The sequence below is a fragment of the Kogia breviceps genome, chromosome 5, assembly GCF_026419965.1.
Source record: "Kogia breviceps isolate mKogBre1 chromosome 5, mKogBre1 haplotype 1, whole genome shotgun sequence".
NCBI lineage: Eukaryota > Metazoa > Chordata > Mammalia > Artiodactyla > Physeteridae > Kogia > Kogia breviceps.
Window position 1 is genome coordinate 27812562 of NC_081314.1, and position 24824 is coordinate 27837385.

The following is a 24824-nucleotide window of genomic DNA, read 5'->3' on the forward strand; positions in this document are numbered from 1 at the left end:
GTGCTTCCTTGCTCACAGAACTGAAAGGGCCCCATGCAGCACTTACCGTGGTTCTCGATGGCCGTTCCCACTCTCGGCTGTGCTGATTGCCCAGGGCCCTCAATTGCTCGTTGCTGAGACCCCAATACCATGGAGCTGGAGACCCCAGGTCCTCCATAATATTGTGGTATCTTTCCCAGACTCAGTCACCCAGAGGAGAGTGGGTCCTGTTCAGGCCAAAGCAGAGGCCATTGCTCCAGTGGACTAGGGGGTGAATAGTCTCAAGTGGAGAGAGGGCAAAATTATAGAGTTGAGGAGCAAGATGGTACCATGAAGATCATCTCACACAACCTCTTCAGGAAACAGAGTCTCAGCAATGCCGGATGACTTACACAAAGACACTGCTGCCTGGTTATCTATTGCTGCATCACAAACCACCTCAAAACCGAGCAACTTATACTAACAACTACTTTATTATATGTCATAACTTTTAGGTTAGAAATTCAGGCAGGTTTCAACTGAGCAATTCTTCAGTTATACTCAGCTGATGGAGAAGCTTTACTCACATGCCTGGCACATGGGATGACTGGAAGGCTGGGCTCCACCAGCTTGGTCAGCTAGACTGCCTTCATGGTGGTCTTAGCGACTCCATGCCTTGATGGGGGAATCATAATGTAGAAATGAGTGTGGACAGTGGACATTGTAGTGGAAAATCAACCTGCCACAGTATTTTTGTGATAGAATCAGAATAATAGAGGACAATTATTTCATGTCACAGCTGGTAAAGTGTTCCCAGAAGTTCTCAAGGAGGACCTCCTTCTAACCTTTAGCACTAAATGAGGGTGTAGCTACCTGCATGTTAACAGTTAATCTTATATTAATTGAGAAAATAGACCATGACTAAAAGCCACTGAAATAAACAAATCTCTTAATTTAAAACATTTTGCCAATTAGTATCATGAGAGCAACTAATTTCTATATACATTTGAAAAATTGCAGTATGGTAGAAAGCTCTGCCTAATACAATTGCCCTCTTTTACGTATGAGAACATCGAGGTTCAGAGATGTGAAATGACTTACCATAGGCCACACATACACACACACACACACACACACACACACACACACACACACACACACTCACGGATAATCAGTAACAGAGAGGGACTCAATCAGGTTGCCTAACTACAATCTAAATCTTCTTCAGGGCAGAGGGTTAATGAATTCAAGTTGGATTGATCTTGGGCTGTGGAGAACTTGGTTATGTTCCCATGTATTTTAGGGAAGTGGGGAGCCAGAGAAGAGAAAGATGAGTGTATGTATGCTACAAGGCAGCAGTCCTCAAGGTGTGCTCCCAGGTCCCAAGACCCTTTCAGAAGAATGCATGAGGTCGAAACCATTTTCATAGCAATACTAGGACATTATTTTCTTTCTTCACTCTCATTCTGTCACATGTGTACAGTGGTTTTCCAGAAGCTACATGATGCCTAGTATCACAACAGATTGAATGCAACAGCAGATATGAGAATCCGGCTGCTTTCTATTGATTCAGTCATTAAATTGATTTACAAAGATGTAAAACAATATCATTCTCCTGACAACTTTACACATTTGGAAAATATAATTATTTTCCATTAAAATGTTATTTTTATTATGATGTCATAGGTTTATCTTTATTACTTTTAAAATGATATAGCAAATGAATATTTTTTAAATTTCTCAGTTTTAATTTATTATATGGTAAAATATTGACAGATATAATCCACATAAACAAAAGGCCCTTGGTGTCCTCAATAATTTTTAAGAGTGTGAAAGTGTCCTGAGACCAAAAAGTTTGAGAACTGCTATTGTGGAGTATAATAGTACTTTTGCAAACCACAATGACAGATAATGTCCCTTTTTTGTCATTTTCTGTCATTTTAAACTCCCCTTTCCAATGCTGTCCAGGAAACCAGCAGCTATTTATTCAGGACGGAAATCCAGAGTCCTTGAAATCTGAGAAGTAGGCTTCATGAGAGCCGCATATAAAATAGATGAGGCTTGCAAGAAATAACTTATTTGTCTACTGTTAATGCAATTCACTTTGTGGAGAGATAGGCTTTTTAACTCCTAAATCACATTTATTACATTAGCAGCTAGTTGGTGATTAATCTAACAAGTAGAGATATGAATGTAATCCCTTTGGAACATTCTAGCTGACAAAGTGTTCTTTGTCCTCCCTTTCCTGAGAAAGTATTCACAACGGTGTGTTGGACCTGATTCTCACACTGATGCTCTTCATATATGTAATCATGATCATTATAAGCTGTATTTTTTTTAAACCCCACATTTGTTTATTTATTTATTTTTGGCTGTGTTGGGTCTTCGTTTCTGTGTGAGGGCTTCCTCTAGTTTGGAACGCGGGGGCCACTCTTCAGCGGTGCGCAGGCCTCTCACTATCTCTTGTTGCGGAGCACAGGCTCCAGACACGCAGGCTCAGTAGTTGTGGCTCAAGGGCCTAGCTGCTCCACGGCATGTGGGATCCTCCCAGACCAGGGCTCGAACCCGTGTCCCCTGAATTAGCAGGCAGATTCTCAACCACTATGCCACCAGGGAAGCCCTAAGCTGTATTTTTTAATATTGCCATGATGCTAGTTCGAAGGGGTGCTGTATAAGCAGTTGAATCTGTCTCCGAAGGAGAGGTTGGCAAACATTTCCTACAAAGGTCAGATGGTGAATAGTTTAGACTTGCAGGTTGTATGGTCTCTGTCCCAACAGTGCATCTTTGCCTTTGCAGCATGGAAACAGCCATAGACAATACGTAAATGAATGAGCATGGCAATGTTCCAATAAAACTTTATTCACAAAAACAGGCAGTGGGGGACTTCCCTGCTGGTGCAGGGGTTAAGAATCTGCCTGCTAATGCAGGGGACACGGGTTCAAGCCCTGGTCCAGGAAGATCCCACATGCCACAGAGCAACTAAGCCTGTGCACTACAACTACCGAGCCTGTGCTCTAGACTCTGCAAGCCACAACTACTGAGCCCACACACTGCAACTACTGATCTCTGTATGCTCTAGTGTCCATGCTTTGCAACAAGAGAAGCCACCACAATTAGAAGCCCATGCACCACAATGAAGAGTAACCCCCACTCCCTGCAATTAGAGAAAGCCCACATGCAGCAAAAAAGACCCAACACAGCCAAAAAGTAAATAAATAAATTTTTAAAAAAGAAAAAAAAACTTAAAAAACACCAAATGAACAGGCAGTGGGCTGAATTTGGGCCACCTACCCTACTTTGCTGACCCTGTTCTATAGCAACATTAACTCTCTCATGCTGTGCTGTGATTTTACTATGTTCAAGTATGCCTGCCTGAAAACTAATCCAGCCTGCATTAATGAAAGCAAATTATCATTCATGAGCATCTACAATGTACCAGGTGTCAGGTGTCTAACTACATTACCCCCAAAACTCACCATATTCTTAAAAATGGGTCTTATTATTTCCAGTCTACAGATGAGGCATAGTGAGGTCAAAGAATTTGCCCAAAGTCACAAGGCGAGGAAGCTATAGAGTCTGGATATGACCCCATATCATTCAAACAATCTTTTCTAGTTCCAATATTCTGTTTTCATGATCACTGTCATGGCTATGCACTGCTTCCTTTTCTCTTTCAAACCTCAGCTGATTGCTTACTGACCACTCACTTGACTAAATTTCTTTTATATTGGACTAAAAGAGCAGGGACATAGCCTCCAAGTTATTAAAACATTTTACGATAGCAAAACTTCAGTAAAATGCCTTTTATTTTAATTTTTATTGTACTGAATAAAATTAATTTTATTATTAATTTTTATTGTACTGAACTGTCCCAAGGGCCATCTTAATGCTGATGGAAAAGCAAAGGAAGCTGAAAATTCCAGATTGTGGTCAAGTAACCATACAATTACACACAGATTTGTTGTTTTTAACTATGAATCTCTGAGTGTACATCTTAGATGCATTTGAGCTGCTTATGAGTTGTTTTATTTTCAGAAATTAGATACCTTCTTAATATTAATCGTGCCTGGGGCTTCCCTAGTGGCACAGTGGTTAAGAATCCACTTGTCAATGCAGGAGACACAGGTTCAAGCCCTGGTCCAAGAGGATCTCACATGCCGTGGACCAAATAAGCCCATGCACCACAACTCCTGAGTCTGTGCTCTAGAGCCCACAAGCCACAACTACTGAGCCCACATGCCACAACTACTGAAACCCACGTGCCTAGAGCCTGTGCTCCACAACAAGAGAAGACACCGCAATGAGAAGCCTGTGAACCACAACGAAGAGTAGCCCCTGCTTGCTGCAACCAGAGAAAGTCCATGCGCAGCAATGAAGACCCAATACAGTGAAAAATAAATAAATAAATAAATAAATAAATACTTTTTAAAAAGAGCTCTTCCCAACATTAAAAAAAATAGGGGCTTCCCTGGTGGTGCAGTGATTGAGAGTCTGCCTGCCGATGCAGGGGACACGGGTTCATGCCCTAGTCCGGGAGGATCCCACATGCCACGAAGTGGCTGGGCCCGTGAGCCATGGCCACTGGGCCTATGCGTCCAGAGCCTGCACTCCACAACAAGAGAGGCCACAACAGTGAGAGGCCCACGTACCTCAAAAAACAAAAAGTAATCATCCCTGATATTTGTATAGTGCTTTACTAAGTGTCCTCAAGCATTCTCTCTTTTATTGATAATAATTAATAACAGTAGTGCTTTCTGAGTGCTGACCATGTGCCAGGCACTGGACTCAACACTTAGGTGCATCAGCAACTATAATCCTTCTGCATTGCTATGAAGAAAAGGTAATACCCTCTGCATTTATGGATAAAGAAACTGAGACGTGGAAAAATTAAATATCCTGTCCCAGATCACCCAGACTGTATATGGTGGAATCAGGATTTGAAAGCCAGTGTGCTACATGTTAGATTTTTTATTTACTTGAAGATGAAGATTATATCCTGATCTTCCTTTTCCTGATTTATAGTACTGTTACCAAGTCCAAACTCACTCTGCTCGCCGCCACACAAAAGACCAATAAATTGGGAGATGAGATGTTGAGGCAAGGAATAGTGACTTTATTTGGAAAGCTGGAAGACCGAGAAGATGGCAGACTAGTGTCCCCAAAACCATCTTACCAGGGTCTGGATGCCAGTTTATTTTATAGAACAGAGAGGGGGAGGAGGTGAGGAAGTAAAGTAAAAAGGCCTTAGTTTTCCCTGGCTTGGCCAGCATTGGGGAGGATATGTGAGAATTTCTTCCTTTCTACAGCCATTCATAGGTAGGCAGGGTCAGATTGTCTCCCTGTGAGCTGAACAAAGGCCCTTTAGTTTAACATTCAGGCACAGGGGCAGGATTCCCTGAGGCAGACCATTATGTATGATTATAGTAACAAAAGCAATGAAAATCAAAGGTTAAAGTCAAAGAAACAGACCCAACATGGAGTCAGATTTTGCTCTTCCCTGTTACAGTACATCCTCCTGACAACAACTCCATGCCAATCCTAAATAGTATCTTAAAAGCATGTGAAATAAAGCAAAAAAAACATTGCAATATACTTCCAAGAGAAAAAAATAGGGTACCAAAGTGTATATAGTGTACGATTACAAATATTTTTTAAAAGAAAGAAAATTATGTCTAGATTCTAGAAAAAAAATTATCAAAATGTTACTGATAGTTGTGGTATTATGAGTGGGATTATGGGCTATTTTTTGAAAAAACAATAGCAAACATTTAAAATTATCAATAAAAGGAAAAAGAAAGATAACTGATAGCGTTCCTCCAGTGTGTTGAGAAATTCTTAAGTACAATTGACATATACATTCCCTGAGGGACCAACAATCTATCTCAGGGGTCAAAGCCTGTGGATCCTGGAGAAGGGCCCCAAGGGCATGCAAAACAAGCTAAAGTGCCTACACTAGGAATTGGGGAGGGAGGCTCTGGTTCTCTAACATGAGTGTTGAAACAGAAATAAGTTCGAGGGGCAAATGTCTTGAGCAGATACGTATGTTAGTGCTAGTATGTGTGCGTGATGCACAGTGAGGCCAAACAAATTGAAACATCAGAGTTTGGAGCAGAGAAAGATTTATCGCAGTGTCATGCAAAGAGATGGGTGGCTTATGCTCTAAAATTCAGCAAAGCTTTTTTTTTTGGCCACACCACTTGGCTTTCAGGATCTTAGTTCCCTGACCAGGGATTGAACCTGCACCCTCTCCAGTGAAAGGCAGTGAAAGTTCAGAACCCTAACCACTGCACCATCAGGGAATTCCCTCGGCAAAGCATTTTTTAAATGCCTGGGGAGGGAATGGGTCGCAAGGTATGTAATCAGCTCATGCACAATTCTCTGACTGGCTGATGGAGAGGTAAAAGTGTGGTGTCACAGGGGTTTACATTATGAGTCCTTAGGCTCCAGGAGGCTCCAGGTCATCAAGTAGTTAACGTCTTCCATTTAGTGGGAGGTTTTCACATCTGTAAAACAACTCAGGAAATGTGCATCAAATACTGTTATCTGGGTACTTCAGAGAGAAGCTAAAGCAGAGGATATGGGGGAAGTGCCTGTCCCGGGAAGGCCCCATAAAGTCCCGCTCAGTTACACATAGTGGTAACAATCAGATAGAAGTGTGTCTGGGAGGAAAGCAGGGGCCATTTTTGTGGAGAGACAAGTTTTGCAGGGCAGACTAACTGATGAACTCTGTGTTGTCAATCAGGCACTTTCAAAAATAGGGCAGAGGGGTATTTTCCAGACTCTGGGTGTTTGATCCTGGTTGAGTAGGGAGGACAGCCAAAGGGAAGAGAGATATCCCCATCTCCCTCCTCCTTCTAAGGTATTCTACAAAGTTTTTACTACAGAGCCAACCATGTTATTTTTTCCTGGTCAAAATCCTTCAGTGGCTCCCCACTGCCTCTCAGGTAAGTGCAAACACCAGATGTGCATTTAAGGCCCTTCACCTTATGGAGCCACCTCCACCAGTACTGCCTCAGATTCCTCCCCTACACATCCTGAGGCTGCAGGGTAATTCAGCTACTTGGTGTGTCCTTTCTATGTTTATTCTTTTACAACTTTACGCACTCCATTCCCTCCCTAGAAACATCCTCCTCACAACCATATTTTTCAGTCAAAATCCATTGACTTTCCCTCTTCTCTGTTATCCATTCATTCATTAATACTTAGCCCTTTGTTATGTTTATGTGTGTACTTAGCACAAAACTAGATGGCCCTTTGAAGGGATGAGAAAAGGTTTTATCCTTCCTTGTATCTTAATATCAAGCACAAATGCTCTATGATCAGTATATCCCCTGAGAGTACTTTGTCGAGCTAAAGACTAGGATGGCTGTAGGCTTTATTCTGCTTTGCTGCTGTTTAGATTTCTGGGGCAGGGAATTACCTAGTGAAATACATAGTAAGAATGTGATGACCAAAGCTGTTGCTCAGATAGCCTCCTATTCTGTACCTGGTTTTCTTGTCACTCACTCATTCATTTATGTATTCATTCATACATTCAGTAAACACTGTGTGCCACTAAAAGCTAGATGTTATGGAAGATGCTATGGTAGAAATATAAAGGAAAATAAGACATAATTCCTCCTGTCTGAGAGTTTATAATCTATCAGTGTAAGAAGCCAAGTTTAAAAGAAGGATATGGACAGGTCTGCTTTCAGTAATAAAGTGCCTGTTTGTTTTACATTACTCTACCACTGAAAACAACTATAAACAATGGACAAGATACAAGAGACATCTGTTTGAGGGTCTTAAGGCAGTCAAGATTCAGGGTCAGAGAAGTTGGAGAGAAGAGAAATCCATTGAGGTGATTCAGACATTCTATGCAGATTTTCCACTCAAGGCAATTCCATAAGGCTGATTCATAAAACCCAGGGCTAGAGAAGCTGGGAAACCTAGCAGAAAATAGCTACTAAGAAACAGAGAAACTGAGCAGTGCTTTTAATAGTCTCATGGGGTTGGGGAAGTAAAACTGGAGTTCAGGACTTCAGGGAGAGCTTGGGTTATTTGTAGAGGCTTCAGAGAAGGGAAGCAGCCCAACCGTTGGAGTAATGTATCCTCTCAAGGCATTCACTAATTAGCAAATAGCAGCATAGAGAGAAACTGAACCAATAACTATTGGAACAAGAGATTATGGAAGTAAACAGAGTCTTTCAGAGTCTCACAAACAGAAATGAGCCTTGAGGGCTTGTCAAGAAGGAACAGCCCTCATAACCAGTGAGTTTTTGAGTGAGAGCCTTTAAGGATTATACCAAGGAATAAAGGAATCAGAAATAGGTCGGGCCTTTAAGGATTTGAAGAAACCAGGCTCTAAAGAGCTCAACCCTAATTGGATTCAGGTGACTGCCCCCATTCTAATTGCTTGCCAGAAGCTGAAGACTCATCTATAGCCTTTATAATTTTTTTACACAGTGTCCAGTATGTAATCAAAAATTAACAAGCATAACAAGAGGCAGAATGGAGAAATAGATAATAAAAACAGACCCACAGTGATCCAGATACTGTAGTCATCGGACACAGGCTTTACAATAACTAGAATTAACATGTTTAAGACAGCAGATACACTGCTTCTTAGAGAACCAGCATTTGGGTGGATCTTTGAAGACTACTTGGGACTTCAGTCAACCAATCCTTACTTCTCAAAGGACTCGGGGTTAAGATACAGCTCATTCTAGCCAAAGGTGGGTCTCAGGGATGAATAAAGAAAGGAAGGGTCAAATTCAGGGGTATTTTATCCAGGGCTATATCAAATGTGTTTGTGCAGTGGGTAGGGAAACAACTCATTTCTGCTTATCTATTGTAGGATTTCTTCAGTAAGTCTGACCCATTTCTGGAAATTTTTCGAATGAATGATGATGCAACTCAGCAGCTTGTGCACCGAACTGAGGTGAGAAGAGCCATCTTCAGCTGTGCCATCTCGTCTCTTTAAGATGAAACACTGACCTGTTTTGAGAAACCCCTTCCCTTTCTTAATGTCTGTAGCTATCCCCCAAGACCTGAAGTCTTCCCACTCCTTAAGAGGGCTCTTTATTCTCAATGTGGGTATTATAAGAGGAGACACTTTCTCACCCAGATTTTCCATTATTGACCTTTAATGCAGAAAGCCAGCAACTTATTAATAATAAAAAGATGAATACTAGCTGATATTTAATAAACGTGACTAGGTACCAAGCATTTGACTGAGTGATCTCATATGCATCATTTTATTTACTTCTCACAACTATGCATTGACATGATTATTACCCCATTTTACAGTTGAAGAAACTGAACTTTGAGGAGGTCAAGTCATCTTCCCAGTGAGCAAGGGGTAGAGCTGAGGTTTGAATTGAGTTTGACCCTAAGCTTTGCTGCAATTTGAGAAGCCAATCTGCCTCTCCAGGGAAAGTCCATACACAGGACTGATGTCAGATCTGTCGTACGAACAGCTGTCCTGTATCAGCAGGCACTTGGTCTGACTGCATCTCCCTCTCACCCTCCTACCTTCTCTCCAAGTGACTCCAAACCTTATCCTTCACTATCCCACCCCCCACTACCCACCACCACACACCCACTTAACAACCAACCCTAGTCTCCAATTTTTATTTTATTTTATATACAAGCCAGTTCAAAAGAGGCTGTGTGGGGGTGAGAAGTGCATTGATAAGGAGGAATGGCTTGGAGCTGAGAGAAAAATATGCTTGCAGTGTGGGGTAAAGGAAGAAGGAACTCTCATGACTCTCTCAGGATGATAGTGGGGTGCTGTGTTCCCATATCCCACACTGGAAATCCATTTCTTTTTTCCTGAAGTAGCAGAGTTGCAGGTAGCATTAGGGGAAATTTTCATGTCATATTTAAAGTAAACAAAAATCGAATAGTCTTGGACGGGCTAGTTCTGTGGATGTCATCTGGTACATGGTTAGCATTTAATAAAGTGTGTCTACTAAAATAATGAATACATGAATGGAGTTGAATATTGATAGTATGTCCACTCCCTGTGATAGTACAATGTGATTCTTCACACAGTCACAAACTATTCCCTGGGGAATAGTTTCAGATGCAACTGGGATGGTTTCCCTGAGTGGCACCCCATCACCATCACCAAATAGAACTTTTTCCCATATAAAGATTCCTTTGATGGAACAAAGTTCTTTCAGGAGAAGTAACTAAACGTTGGGGAGAATCAGAAGTGGTACCCATTCATGCCTTTGCTCTAGCCAGTGCACGGGGACTTGAATGTGCAGGGAGAAAGAAGAGGGGTGTCATATTGTTAGACTTCTTCACTCCTGATGGCATCCCTCCCTCTTCTTGGTAAATTCCCCTCTTCCCCTCTAACACTTCACCATACCCCATTGCGAGGGGCTCCTGGAATCTCATAAGAATTGTGATTGTAAAGTTTCCCAATGAGTCAATCAACGTAACATTGATTTTTCCTCTTTCTTACTCAATAGATACAAAATAAATACCAGGCAATACCGTTCTCTCTGGGTAAGCACATGTGTGTGTGCGTGCACGTGCACACACACACACACACACACACACACACAGATTTTAATTTCAGAGGAAATTTCTAGTTGAAATTTTGATCTGCTGTTGAGTTTTATGAAGCTGTTGTAATGAAACATCTTCACTTTTTAGTATTTCTAGACAAAGGTGAGAAATTTAAATTAACCAAAACAATTGTATCTAACTTTTCTTCTCACTATCACTTTGCTCATTCAGGGAATGAGAGCAAAAAGCAGTCACACAGGAACATTATTTTTCTACTTTTTAATGCATTAAAGGAAATTTAATAATGAGCCTACAGTATAATCAATAATTCATCATTATATCTAGGAATTCAGGAGAAGAGGGAATCACTTATAAAATAATTATGTAGATAGAGAATTAATTTTTTTACAATTCTAAGGCTATGCTAACTAAAAACTTCATAGGAAGAAAAGTCAATAAGACAGAACTCCATTTAACTTTGTTTGTATGTCCCCTAGAGCAGTAGTTCTCAAATATCATGCATCAGAATCACCTAGCGGCCCACCTCGAGAGTTTCTGTCAGTAGGTCTCAGTGGAATCTAGACATTTGCATTTTTAACAAGTTCCTGCTGGTCCAGGAACCACACTTTGGGAGCCCCTGCCCTAGAGTACACAGTACAATCTTAGGCACAGAGCAAATGCTCATATGCTAAACCAAATTGAATTACTGAATCATCTGATGGCAGAATAAGACTTGACTCGAATAGCCTCTCAGGCAGGATTTAGCCAAGTTCATGATTAGTAAACTGCTTTTAAAAGGGTTTCACGATATTGCAGTCTTAGTTTGTGATCCTGAAGTTCTGAAGATCTGCCCTGTTATGCCTCCTGAGCATACCTAGTATAAATGTATTCCTGGGATTTTTCTTCTAGAAACTTTTCTTCTGACTTGCAATCTGATCTAACCAAGGTCACAGGGCACCAAAGACCACTCAGTTCTTCAGCAGCAGAATTGTCCTGCCACACACACACCCCCACACACAGACCAATAGGCTTTACGTATGCTGACCTCAGTAGAAGAGAATTTATGCCGTAGGACTGACAGTCCTACAGAACTGGGGATCCTTTATCAGAGGCAAAGGCAGCCCATCTCCTTAATCCCAACCTCTTTTGATATAGAAGGGGTCATCTCCAGCATCCACATACTGGACAATATTATTGTCATTATTGATGAAATAACAGCAAGGCCAGTGACCGCAAGAGTTCTGCCCATAACGATCCACCTAGTAGGCACCCTTGAAAGGTTTACTACTCCAAGTTTTCATTAAGGCACTTGTTCCAGACAATTGTCCTTTTCATAAGCACCGCAGTGTTTCTCACGCAGTTTTTATGTTGAAATGTGAAAATGTCAAGCACTTCCTCTCCCACCCACCATTCCTTTCTTTTTTTTCCTCAGGTTGTGATGAATAACTTAAGCCCAGCCTGGAAATCATTCAAAGTATCAGTAAATTCTCTATGCAGTGGAGATCCCGACCGCCGGCTGAAGGTCAGAAATCTGTCTATGTCTGAGAAATGTAATTTTACATATTTAACCCTCCTCTTTCTCTTAAAGTGAATGTTGGTAAACCCAAAGTTTTCTGTATCATTTACCCAAGTCTCTTACAATCTTGATGGAAGAAACAAGGGCTCTCCTTTCTGCTGGAGCCATTGAGGCTCCTGAGATAACATGAGATAAATCTCAATCATGTTACGTTAAGTGGCAAATCCCATGGCCTCTAGGAGAGAAACTGTGGCAATAAGTTCAGGGTATATTTGGGAGTTATTAAAAACACAAATACTGTTGTTATCAGTTATCTACCACTGCATGACAGACTACTCCAAAATTTAATACTTAAAACAATAGCCATTTATTTAGCTTATGATTCTGTACATTGTCAAGCTGAGTTCATCTAGGAGGCTCTTTTCTTGGTCTTGCATGGGCTTCCTCATGTATTTGCAGTCAGCTGTACCTGAGCAGGACGCCTCTGCTTCTGGGGTTTGTCTGGCTGTCATCTGGATCAGGGTGGCGGGGCCATTTGTCTCTCATCGATCAGCAGGCTAGCTTGAGTTACACACTCAGCAATCTTAGGGTCCAAAAGAGCCAGGACAAAACATGCACGTCTCAAAACCCAGTCTCAGACTCACATGAGGTCACTTCCTCTGCATTCTATTGGCCAGTCATACAGCCATCCCAGATTCAGGGATGAGGAAGTAGGACATGGACTCTACCTCTTGGCAGGAGGAGCTGCAGAGTATGGTGGCCACTTTTTTCAGTCTACCACACATGCTTTTTGAGTATCATGGGAATGTAGAAGTTGGAAGAAAATACTCATTATAAGAGTGAGGATGACCAAAGGAGTACAATAGGCTAAGTGCCCGAAGCAGACTCCCAGAGTCATTCCTTATGGTCCCTGGTCTGGCCCTCTCTCTACCTTGGAAGTCCAGAAGCTCCATGTTGTCAGTGTTCCAGAGGTAACTCAGGACGACTGAGTAAATTCAATAGAGGCCAGAGCTATAAATCAAAAGGCCGACAGGTTCATGTTCAGTGAGAAACATGACCCTCAAGCAGACTCAACATTCATATGAGCTTTACCAGAGCATTTTCTCCATGTGGGCAAACCATGGGGAAGATAGTTTTCAGAAGGTTGTGTGACAGCCTAAAAGCAAAGCCAGGGAAGCCGGATAATGGAGGTGGTTAATGGCTTGAGACTTTAAAAGCCTGGGACACCTATCACCCCAATGGGATTATAGGTCTGTTAGGCAGACTAAACATTCATGTTGGGGACACCGACTCCCCTGGGAAGTGTTAGATGGGCACTGCCAATGTTTGTCTTTGTAACTTTATACTTTCCTCAAGCTTTTTGCCCTGTAAACATTCTTCTAATGGATATAATTATTTGCATTTGTCAATGTCATCCATCAGTTTAGAATCCTATCCATTGGTTAGTCCCAAACTCTTAATGTGACTTTACATCTTTGTTTAAAACTATTATGTTTGGACTTTGTACTATCTGTGGACATGCTTACTTCTGTGGTCTGGAGGAGCAGCTCAGAGTTGTCCCTAATATCTCTTGTGGGAGCCTCCACTTCCACTGGAATTGTCTTTTATGCCAAAATCAAGACTCCTGGATGTTTGGGCCTCATGTATTAGCTCATATGCACAGTGGCCAAGACCTACAGCTTCAGGCCTGGGTTGGGGATTGTCACCTATACTCTGAGCCACCCCATCCCACTCCCAGGGAGATAAATGGACCCTTTGGGGGAGAAATTAGATAATGCCTACATTAGCCATAGGTCAACTTAGTCATGGTGAGTTATCAGATAAAAGGGGAGGGTTATCTGTAGTTGAACAAATAAAAATGCAGAAAAGGAGCATTTTGTGGCCTTTTGAGTGTTCTGCTGTCTGTAGAGGACAAGTGGGAGTAAGGGAGAGAGAGAGAAAGAGAGAGAGGGAGAGAGGGAGGAAGGAAAAGGAAAGGAATGAAGGAAGGAAGGAGAGAGAGACAGAGAAAGGGAGGATCAGTATTTCTCAACAGCTGCACCATTGACATTTGGACGTTGTTGTGGGAGCCTGTCCTGTGCATTGTAGGATGTTTAGCAGCATCCCGGGCTACTAAACACTCATAGTAATACTTCACCCCCATCAGTCTTACAGCCAAAAGTGTATTCAGACATTACTGAATGTTCCCTGGAGGGTAAAATCATTTATACCAATGCATCAGAATCACCTAGAAGGCTTGTTAAAACACAGATTGTTAGGTGTTATCCCCAGGGTTTCTGATTTGGTGGGTCTGGCGTGAGCCTGAGAATTTGCACTCTACAATTCCTGAGTGATGCTAATGCTTCTGGTCCCAGTCCACACTGAGAACCCCTGGTACAGACATTTGCTCCTTCATCACAGTCCTTCCGCGGCTCAGTGCCTCCCACCACTTTCCACCACCCAGCTTCCTCTCCACCACCTTTTCTCTGCCCAGCACTCGTACCCACCCTGCCCTCTCCAAGCCTTCAGGGCTTGGCACATTCCTCTCTCTGTCTGATGCCTTTTTCATTCTTCTACTTTTCTTGGATTATCATTATCTGCTACTTTCCTTCGGGTCTCTCCAATATCCCTCCACTTCCAGAAACCTTCCCTGATCTCTTTAGCTTCTATAGGTGCCCTCTAGCCCTCTGCACTCACCTCATAGAAATACTTCTCCACTTGTTTGGAACATTTCCATTTCCATCTCTTTCCCCAGCAGGTGACTCTTTCTTCCCAGTTTGCCCCTTCAGGGTGAGAACAATGTTTTTTCCCCTGTGTATCCAGGCATCCAGCCCAGCGCTTGGCACAGAGCAGATACTCAGTAACTGTTTCTGGAGTGAATGGACAGAGGAGCAGGGAGGTGCTAAGAGGTCAGCAGTGCGTCACTGGCCGGGGTGGTGGCGGGTGGCAGGGGGGGGCGGGGAATCTGCCCACACAGGTGTGCTGAGCTCACTAGGTGACAAACCCAATATCATCACTCACCTGCTCACAATCACCAAATACAGCTTTTCTGAAAAGCTGGAGAGACTTCCTCTATTGCCCTTTATTTGTATTGATTATTTCATCACAAAGGCCACTGAGAAATGCTCATAATGTTGTTCCCATTCAGCTTTTTCTGAAATAAAGTGGTACCATATTGGCAGGCAGCATCTCCTCACCACCAAAAAAAAAAAAAAAAAAACAACAGAGAGTGAACTTTAAAAAGTTGGGGACTTCCCTGGTGGCCCTGTGGTTAAGAATCTGCCTTCCAATGCAGTGGGTGTGGGTTTGATCCCTGGTCAGGGAGCTAAGATCCCACATGGCTTGCGGCCAAAAAACCAAAACATAAAACAGAAGCAATATTGTAACAAATTCAATAAAGACTTAAAAAATGGTCCACATTAAAAAAAACAAAAAGACCAAAAAAGAAAACATTTTAAAACCCTCTGTCCATTTAGATTCTCAGTCTTGGCAAAACTCTAATAATGAGGTCTTTGTCCCAAATGAGACTTGATATCTTTAAATCTCATTTATTCAGGGTCCACACTAACACCACGTTTAAATAAAACCAAGTTTTTCTTTTGGTTTTATTTATTTTTTTCCTCCTCTATGGGAAAATTTTTAAAAAGCATTCAAATAAGTAATTTTCAGAAACTGATGCTTTAATTTATTTATTATGAAAAACTTTTAACATCCATAAAAGTAGTGGGTTATGATAACCCACCACCCCTCCCCACACCCATCACACAGCCTCAACCATTATTGTGGCCAATTTTATTTCATCCATACTCTCAATACCGATTTTCTGTCACCCCTCCCGTCACCCCCGCAACCACCACTAGATCGTTTTGAAGCCAATCCCAGACCAGGGCTCACTCATTCATTAGGTAAAGCAAGCGTAGTGCCAGAACCCATGATACTTTTAAGAACCTACAAGAACATTTTAATTTCTTTTAAAGTCAGAAGGAAAAATGAACTTGTAAGGTTGAATAAAATGTTTCCATTTTTTTCTCACATCGGAAAACAATAACATTTTTAGGATCCCCAAAATCTATTATGGTGAGAGGGGGTCCATGAAGGCAAAAGGGCCTGGGGCCAATGTAAGTCACTATGGGGTCCTCTCCCAAACACCATGCCATTTCATCTGAAAATACTGCAGTATGTATCTCTAAAGGACAAGGAATCTTTCTATAAACATAACCACAAACCTATTTTTATACCTAGAATATTATCTAAGCTTCCTTAATGCCAGCAAATGTTCTGCCACTATTCATATGTGACCATCTAATTTATTTAATAGTTTTTTCTTTCAAATTGGAATCTAAACAAGGTCCAAGCTTTGCTTTTGACTGAAATGTCTCTGAAGTCTCTTTCAATCTGTTAGTTCTCTCTCCCTCTTTTTTTTTTTTTTCCTTGCAATTTAATTAAAGAAACTTGAAGAAACTTTCCTCTTTTACTTGAAGAAACCAGGCTGGTTTGTTCTGTCACATTTCCCCTACTCTGTGTTCCCTGTAAACAGCTAGTTGGGACTTGATCAGGTTCAGGGGCTGTTTTGCAACAAGAACGTTTTACAAGGGATGGTGCTCTTTTATGGTCTTAACAGTTATTGAGGAGCATTGCCTAGATTCATTATTTCATTAGAATTTCAAAAATGGTAATTTTCTAATTCTATTATTCCTTCTTTATCTATTATTTAGAGTTCTTCTGTAAAGAAGAGCTCCCTTCAACAGCTGTTTTGTTCCCTGAGGTGTGATTTGTACAAGAAAGGCCGGAAAATGCTTTATTTTTTCTTTTTTTCAAAGAATTTTCAGAATAACAAGTTACTTCTCTAGCATCCTTCATAGGTGACTAATGGGGTCCCTCACTATTATTAAGAATTCATGGATTTTTCAATATATTCCAGTGTTTCAATCTATTTCAGTTATAATTATTCCTTTGAAATCTTGTGTCATCCCTTGTTTATCCAGTTAAAACCCCTTCAAATTGGCTCTTTAGTTCTTAATAATTTCCTTGCTTTCTGGTTAGAATTTTTTTAATTCATAAATTTTGAAATTCCTTTTTTCTGTAAGATAAATATCTCTGTATAGATGCTAACTCATACTTTAAAGTCTAGAGACAATTCTCTATAGTTGAAGCTCTAACCCATAGAACGGTTGGGTTCCTTTGTTTCATTTTGCTTTCAGCATTTAGAATTTATTTTTTCAAGTTTAATTTTGTTTTATAATTATATAAAATGTTTACATGATTCTAAAGTCAAAACTACAAAACAAAGTATATTCAGAAAAGTTTAGCTCCCATTCCTGTTTCTCTAGTTTTTACTCTCTTCCCTTACAGGTAATCATTTTGTAGCACATTTTAATACCTGACAGGACAAGCCTCTCTCACTTCTGTATTCTTTGTCCTTTTAAGGGTCTTCAGGTCTGCTTGGATATTCTGCTTCTTGTTCTTTCCAATTAAGCTTTATAAGCAACTAGTACCAGAATTTTAAAAAAAAAAGTGATAGTATTTTTATTGAGATTGTAAAGGAAATCTCTTCTAATGTTGTCTCCCCAGCCCAGAACATGGCTCGTCTTTCAGTTCATTTAAGTCTCCTTTTGTGTTTGCAGGAGCAAACTGTTACTGTTCCTCTTAGAGGTTTGGAATGTTTGTTTGTTTTTAACATCTTTATTGGAGTATAATTGCTTAACAAAGGTGTGATAGTTTCTGCTTTACAACAAAGTGAATCAGTTATACATATACATATGTTCCCATATCTCTTCCCTCTTGCATCTCCCTCCCTCCCACCCTCCTTATCCCACCCCTCTAGGTGGTCACAAACCACCTAGCTGATCTCCCTGTGCCATGCGGCTGCTTCCCACTAGCTATCCACCCTACGTTTGGTAGTGTATATATGTCCATGCCACTCTCTTGCTTCATCACAGCTTACACGTCCCCCTCCCCATATCCTCAAGTCTATGCTCTAGTAGGTCTGCGGAATGTTTGTTTTTAAGTTTATGCCTAGTTTGTTTGTTTCTTTCTTTCCCTTCCATTACACCTTATAACTGACTATTGTTTGTATACATAAGAGCTATTGAATTGTTTTCTTAAATAACTATTTTATTGTTTTATTGTTGTTTATACTAATTTTTTGTTAATTTTTTAGAGTTTTTAAAATATAGATCATATGGAAATAGAGATAGTTTTGCCCCTACTTACTTAACTAGTCATTCTCCTTATTTCTTTTCTTTATTTGTGTGTACCAGTGCTCCCAACACAGTGTTAAATAGTAGTAGAGATGGAGGGCATCCTCTGTTCTTATTCACCAGTATGGTGGAAAATGCTCTGGTGTTTCCCCATTAATTCTGACAGAGGTTAATTTTTTAAAGTAATTGCGAATGTGTCAGAGGCTTAGAGTTTCTCAGCCACATCTACTGATCCTTAAATACCTATGGTAGGATTCAGAGGGGATTCTCTCTCAGTAACTCAAGAGACAACCGTGCAACAAGCTGAAATGTCTTCTGAACTATGTAAAAGACATTGCATTACTTACTGAGTAGATTTAGGGTTATATTTAATATTAATTATTTAAAGAAATATATGTATTTAATATTTAATACTAGCTGTTTAATGACATATATTTAATATTTAATGTTACCTATTTAATGAAATATATATTTAATATTTAATACTAGCTACTTAATGAAATATATTTAATATTTAGCTATTGAATGAAATTATCCATGATTTCTATGGCATATTAGAGTCCTTATCAAAATCACAACTTCATTTACTTCTAACCATACTGTGAGGTAGATTCCATTGTGTTCATTTTACAGATGAAGAAACTGAGGCTCAAAACCCCATGCAGTCAAATGTCAAATTTCATGCTTTTTGTTGAATCGTGCTGCCTCTATTTTGTGGTATTTTTAGAAAATAAATCATCCTGATAAAGGATGATTTATCCCATTACTCTCACTCAACCAAAATGCTTATAGTCATTCAAACATTTAATAGAAAGAAGACTTGTCTCTATGTAACATATTTCATAAAGTCTGAGAAACTATCAACTATTCACCATTCAACTAAAGGGGAAAAAACACTCTCAATGAAACTATAACACACTTTTCTATCAATTTGTGGTTGTTAAGAAAATAAATATGTGCCTCTTTGATTCTATGAAATATGATATTAATCATTTCCTTTGATTTTATCAACACATTATTAATGCCCAGTATGTATTTGTTAGGAGACAGTGCTGGTATTCAGAATAGATTCTTCCAGATGGGGGTCTTAGAGAGAAAAAGAAGGAGAAGGGACCACCAGCAAGTATTATTAACACCCTAATTGTGCCTAGTACTGGGGGAAAGGTCATGCCAGAACAATCCAGACAAATAGCATGTAAGCACCCTGAGGTCATTTCCTGTCCCTTTCTCTGGTGCTCAAACTGCACAGGTAACTTGGAGACTTTCACCTAGAGTTTATCGGACATCTTCTGAGGATAATTGATAGAAGCCACTTGCCTTGAAGAGAGATCTAGGGTGAAGAGGACCAGTTGTTTCTGTATCAACTTGCCCCCAGGCCTTATTCTGGAGAGAGGCCCAGGTTATTAACTGAGGTTTCTGTGGGGTGGACACAAGCAAGATAGAACCAGGAGAAGGAAGTAACAGAAAAGGAGAAGCAAGTCCCCAGATTCAAAGCAGAGGTGATGAAACTCAGGAGGCCATGAGGGTTGAGAGGAGGCCCAGACACACGTCTAAAGCAACCATAAATGGCATTTTTACCCACCTAATATCTTGCTCATTCTTCATGCCCTCCCTTCCTCTGTAGCAGTACCTGGGTGATTAAAAACAGCATGTTTACAGGCTCCCTCCTAACACCCCAAAGTTGGATTCCTGGCAGGTCAGAAAAGTGGTCTGTTGAATCAGAATCCCAGTGGGCCTGGAATCTTCAGTCTAATGGTTTTCCTAAACAATGCTTGTGCAGGCCATTTGCCAAGCGCATATGGTGAAACAGTGTCTTCCCACTGATTCTGCAAATCTAGCTGACTTCTTGGCACCTCTCTTAGGTAGCTCAGTGTTTTTCCTGCCACCTCACTGCAAAGCTAATGTGTGTATGTATTTGCTCTTCCTCCTGTATGAAATCCTAACATTCATCCTTGGCTTCTATCCACCTATTCCCGTCCTCCCTTCTCAGGTGTGACCAAGCCATCTTCTCCACAAATTCACTGTCTTTGCTTACTCTCTGAGCCAGACTGGCTCACAACTGCCAGACGGATTGGACTCCTGTACTGTGTTCTTGGAGTTTGCCCTGGACATTCCCCCTTTATTCCCAACCCCATATGACTCCTAACTCCTGGACACCTAAGTACCTCTTATTTGGCCTCTGATCCTTTGGACTTAGTTCCATACTTGTTTCATCCTGATTTTCTCTAACAAACCTCTGGCTCTTACTGCTTAGAAAGGAAAAAACCCCACCCCAGTTCCAACCCCCAGATCTCAATCCTTGACAGGGGCCCCAATTCAGCTCCATAGTTCCCCCAAATTCATGCAAGAGGCTTCAATCATTAGATAGCCCATGGCTTACACCAGCATTTCCTGATTCTTGTTACAAAACATGGGAATTTGGAATTGAGGGGTTCATTGTTATGTTCAGTATGGCTGGAAACACCTATAGTAAAGAATCTGACATTCCCAGGTGTGTGGAAGCAAGTTTACTTCCTTTTCTACCTACCTTATAATGGAAAGGGAAAAATTTGGGAGTGGCTAATGGTGCTATGAAGCTTTCTTGAGATCTATTAAAATATAAGTGCTTTCTTGATGGCCTCTGGACACGAGAGTTCCTGGTTTTATGCCTGTCGATAGCCCACTCAGCCTAGATGTCCTGCAATTACCAGAGGACTGCAGACTCACCAAGGTGTCTCTGTGTTGGATCAGCCCTGACACAGGAATTCGCAATACCACTTAAGTAAACGGCACCTGAGCCCAGCAGGCTGCCTCTACTGAGATCTGTAATCTATAGAGTACTGCAGCAAGGGAAAGCAACAGCCAGCTTAAATAGTGTTAAATAGTGCAGGAATAGAGAAATTTCTGAATAAGAGAAAAACTATATATACTCTTAATCTTAATAATATTTTTCCTTTTCATTAATATTATCCCCCTTTTTACAGATGAGGTTTTCAAAACTCTTTAAGGAAATTGCTGAAGATTACACAGTGAAGTAGTGCAGACTTAGTTGGGTTTTTTTTAACATCTTTATTTGAGTATAACTGTTTTACAATAGTGTGTTAGTTTCTCCTTTACAACAAAGTGAATCAGTTATACATATACATATGTTCCCATATCTCTTCCCTCTTGCATCACCCTCCCTCCCACCCTCCCTATCCCACCCCTCTAGGTGGTCACAAAGCACAGAGGTGAACTCCCTGTGCTATGCGGCAGCTTCCCACTAGCTATCTAATTTACATTTGGTAGTGTGTATATGTCCCTGCCACTCTCTCACATTGTCACCGCTTACCCTTTCCCCTCGCAGACTTAGTTTTAACCCAGCTCTCTCATGCTCCATCGTTCTTGTTCTTAACTATTGAAGGACAGCTAACATTCACCGAGTATTCACCCACCAGCTCCCAGTTGCTTTGCTGGACACTGCTTAAGTGACATCATTTAACCCTATAATTATCCTAGGTTATACAGTGCTGTGGTAACAAAGTGCCCCCATGAAATATAAGTTTCTCACCCACATAACAATCAGAAATAAAGCTTTCTAATCAGTGTCTGCCTCTCTGAGTGCAGTGCCCATCAACAGATGAATGGATAAAGAAGATGTGGTACATATATACAATGGATTATTACTCAGCCATAAAAGGAAACAAAATTGAGGTTTTTGTAGTGAGGTGGATGGATCTAGAATCTGTCATACATTGTGAAGCAAGTCAGAAAGAGAAAAACAAATACCGTGTGTTAACACATGTATATGTGATCTAAAAAAAATGGTTCTGAAGAATCTAGGGGCAGGACAAGAATAAAGACACAGACGTAGAGAATGGACTTGAGTACATGGTGAGGGGAAAGGGTAAGCTGAGACAAAGTGAGAGAGTGGCATTGACCTATATACACTACAAAATGTAAAATAGATAGCTAGTGGAAAGCAGCTGCATAGCACAGGTAGTTCAGCTCGGTGCTTTGTGACCACCGAGAGGGGTGGGATAGGGAGAGTGGGAGGAAGACACAAGAGGGAGGGGATATGGGGATATATGTATATGAATAGCTGATTCACTTTGTTATATAACAGCAAGTAACACAACAATGTAAAGTAATTATACTCCAATAAAGACGTTAAAAAATGTGGAGAGTGCTCTCTCTAGAAATTTCAGCTGAAAACAGCACTTGACATTGCTTCCTATATTCCAATGACTAGAACTCAGTCATACAGCCACAATGAACTGCAAGAGCGGCTGAGAAATCTGGTCTAGTTGGATTTGGGGTGGTTTTTGGTGACTATCAATCTGGCTCTTCCATGGAGAGACACTGTCAATATCCCATTTTGCAAATGAGAAAACTGAAATCACTTGGCTAAGTTCATGGAACTTGCAAGTGACATAACCAGATTCAGGTCTGTCTGACTCTGTCCAGTAAAACTCTCTGTGATGGTGGAATATTCTGTACCTGTGATGTTCAGGAGAGTAATCCACTGCCCATATGTGGCCAAAGTCATCCTTGCCCACACTCTACTCTATTCTTCAGGAAGCCTTCCTATTTTCACTCATCCCATACTGGGAACACACTCCTTCTTCTCCAATAAACAACCATCCCAGGAGAAAATTTCACCCCTTCACGTGTCAAGCCTCCACTGCTCATGGGAGTCCTCCTCTGCCAAGTTCCAAAGGGGGAGGAATGGGTGTCCTGAAAATGAGGTCAAAAATAGGTACTGCCATGCAGAGATAATCTTTTCATCAGTGAGAATCAAGTCTGATTTCCTCAATATCTAAGAAGAGAGAACACCTTGTCAAAGCAGGTGCTATGTTTTTTCTCCCCAGGAAACTATATAATCTGGTCTTACATTAAAAAAGAACGTTGCAAGTTAGTGCTTGATTGGTATACATTTTCAGTTGGGAAGATGGGAAAGTTCCAGATGTGGATGGTGGTGATGGGTGCACAGCAATGTGAATGTACTTAATACCACAGAGCTGTGCACTTAAAATGGTTAAAAGTAGATTTTATGTTATGTATCTTTTTCCACCAAAAAAAAAAAAAAAGTTTGTGAAAAAAGAACCTTCTTCCAGTTGATGTGACTTTGAACTTGCCCCTCATGGAACACCTGCTTGGCGTTACTGTACTAAGGAGAGTTTGAGTGCTGCCCATACCTGGCAAACCTCACCTAAGATGGCTCTTGCTCTCACTGCAGCCTGGAATGAGGGTGTGGCAGCTCTGAAGATGTCCAGACTCCTCCCTCTCCGTCTCAGAAACCCTTGTGGTATACAGGGGAGGTCCTACATTGCACCGTTATGAGTGAAAAGCATAGAAGAGTTGGCATGATCTGGTACAACTGTTTTGTGGGGAAAATGGTCAATCTCTGTCTTGTCAAGCTCTGTCTGATTAACTCAAAAAATATTTTTGAGGAAATTACCTTTGGAAAATACTTTGAAATTCTGAACTAAGAGAACAAATAAACACTAATCAGTGCCCTGGTGAGATCTGTCATGTAAAGTGAAGAGGGAGCCGTGTTGTCTTCTGAGGTGGACATTTTCCTGCCAGAGAGAACATCTATTCCAATAAATCATGATTTATTGCTGTGAGAAGAAGCAATTTCCTCACATTATTTAACCCTTTTATGCCTGCATCTGCACTGAAAATTAAGATAGCTAACCAGCTCCTGGGAAGATGCTTGGGGAGAACTAGGCAGCTGGACCAAGTTGCTGAATTATGATGAGGAGGGAATGTTCTAAGTATGAGGATGCTCTGCGCATCCTTGAGGCATAATTCAACCCGATGGGGCTCCCTGTCCTGTCTGAATAATGCTGTGTGTGTGCAACATGGACATTCTCTTATGCCGGCTGTTCTTCTTTGCTTGTGTGTTTGTGTTTATTTAGCCCAGTTTTCATCATTCATTGCACCACTTTGTTAACGTTGAAGCTGAAAATGTTGCCTCAAGATCTCAATTTTCATTTTTGCACTTTTGGAAATGTTTTGAAATTTAGCCTTGTCAATAGGAAGGTTTTCACAAATTAGGTTGACATCCCGAGAGGCCATTGTACTGAGTCTGTTTCTGTAGGGCATTCAGCTACTCTCCCACATTTTAAACATTACAGAGGAATGTAGGTTTTTTGAAAAAAGTATTGCAATCTGCAGCCATCCTGGGCATTTCTTGTGGAAAGTCTTTTCAATAGAATTTTCAAATAAAACATTAAAAGAGCTCTCTCTTAGGAAGAAGGACAGCTTTTATAGAGTTCTTGAGGCCAAGAGAAATGACCCTTTCTTAGGTGCTGGGCAGAATAGTCCAACAGGCCCTCCTCCTCAGGAGCTGGAAGAGGTGTCAGCATCTTTTCATGGCCATGGTGCTCGTGAAACTCCAGCTGCTATAAGGTGTTCAGACTTCCAAAAAGTGTTAGGAAAGGCCAAGATTTTGTCTCTGGGGACCACATGAAGCCACTGTCAGGGGAGAACAGACTGACTGATATTATAAAAAATAAAGTATTTGTACCCTGGGAGCATGTGAGCACCTTCCTTCCTGTGACCTTAAAATCACGACAGAGTATGCAGATGCCTTTGAGCCATTCCAATAAGGAGAAGAAAGCTAGAATGATCATTACCCCTGCCTCTACCCAATGAGTTAGAAACAAGTGAGATGCCTCCTTGTGTTGCCTGGCGTGGCCTCTCA

General features: G+C 41.0%; 1 protein-coding gene across 4 annotated transcripts in view; it reads left to right on the plus strand.

Annotated features, from left to right (window-relative positions):
• The window catches only part of CPNE4 (copine 4), a 625415-nt gene that overhangs the window by 472347 nt on the left and 128244 nt on the right, over positions 1–24824 (plus strand). For all 4 annotated transcript variants that reach the window (XM_067033790.1, XM_067033792.1, XM_059064294.2 and 1 more), the window contains 2 exons: positions 8796–8879; positions 11892–11981. In XM_067033790.1, the coding sequence (XP_066889891.1) occupies positions 8796–8879; positions 11892–11981 (174 nt within the window). The remainder of the gene's footprint in view (positions 1–8795; positions 8880–11891; positions 11982–24824) is intronic.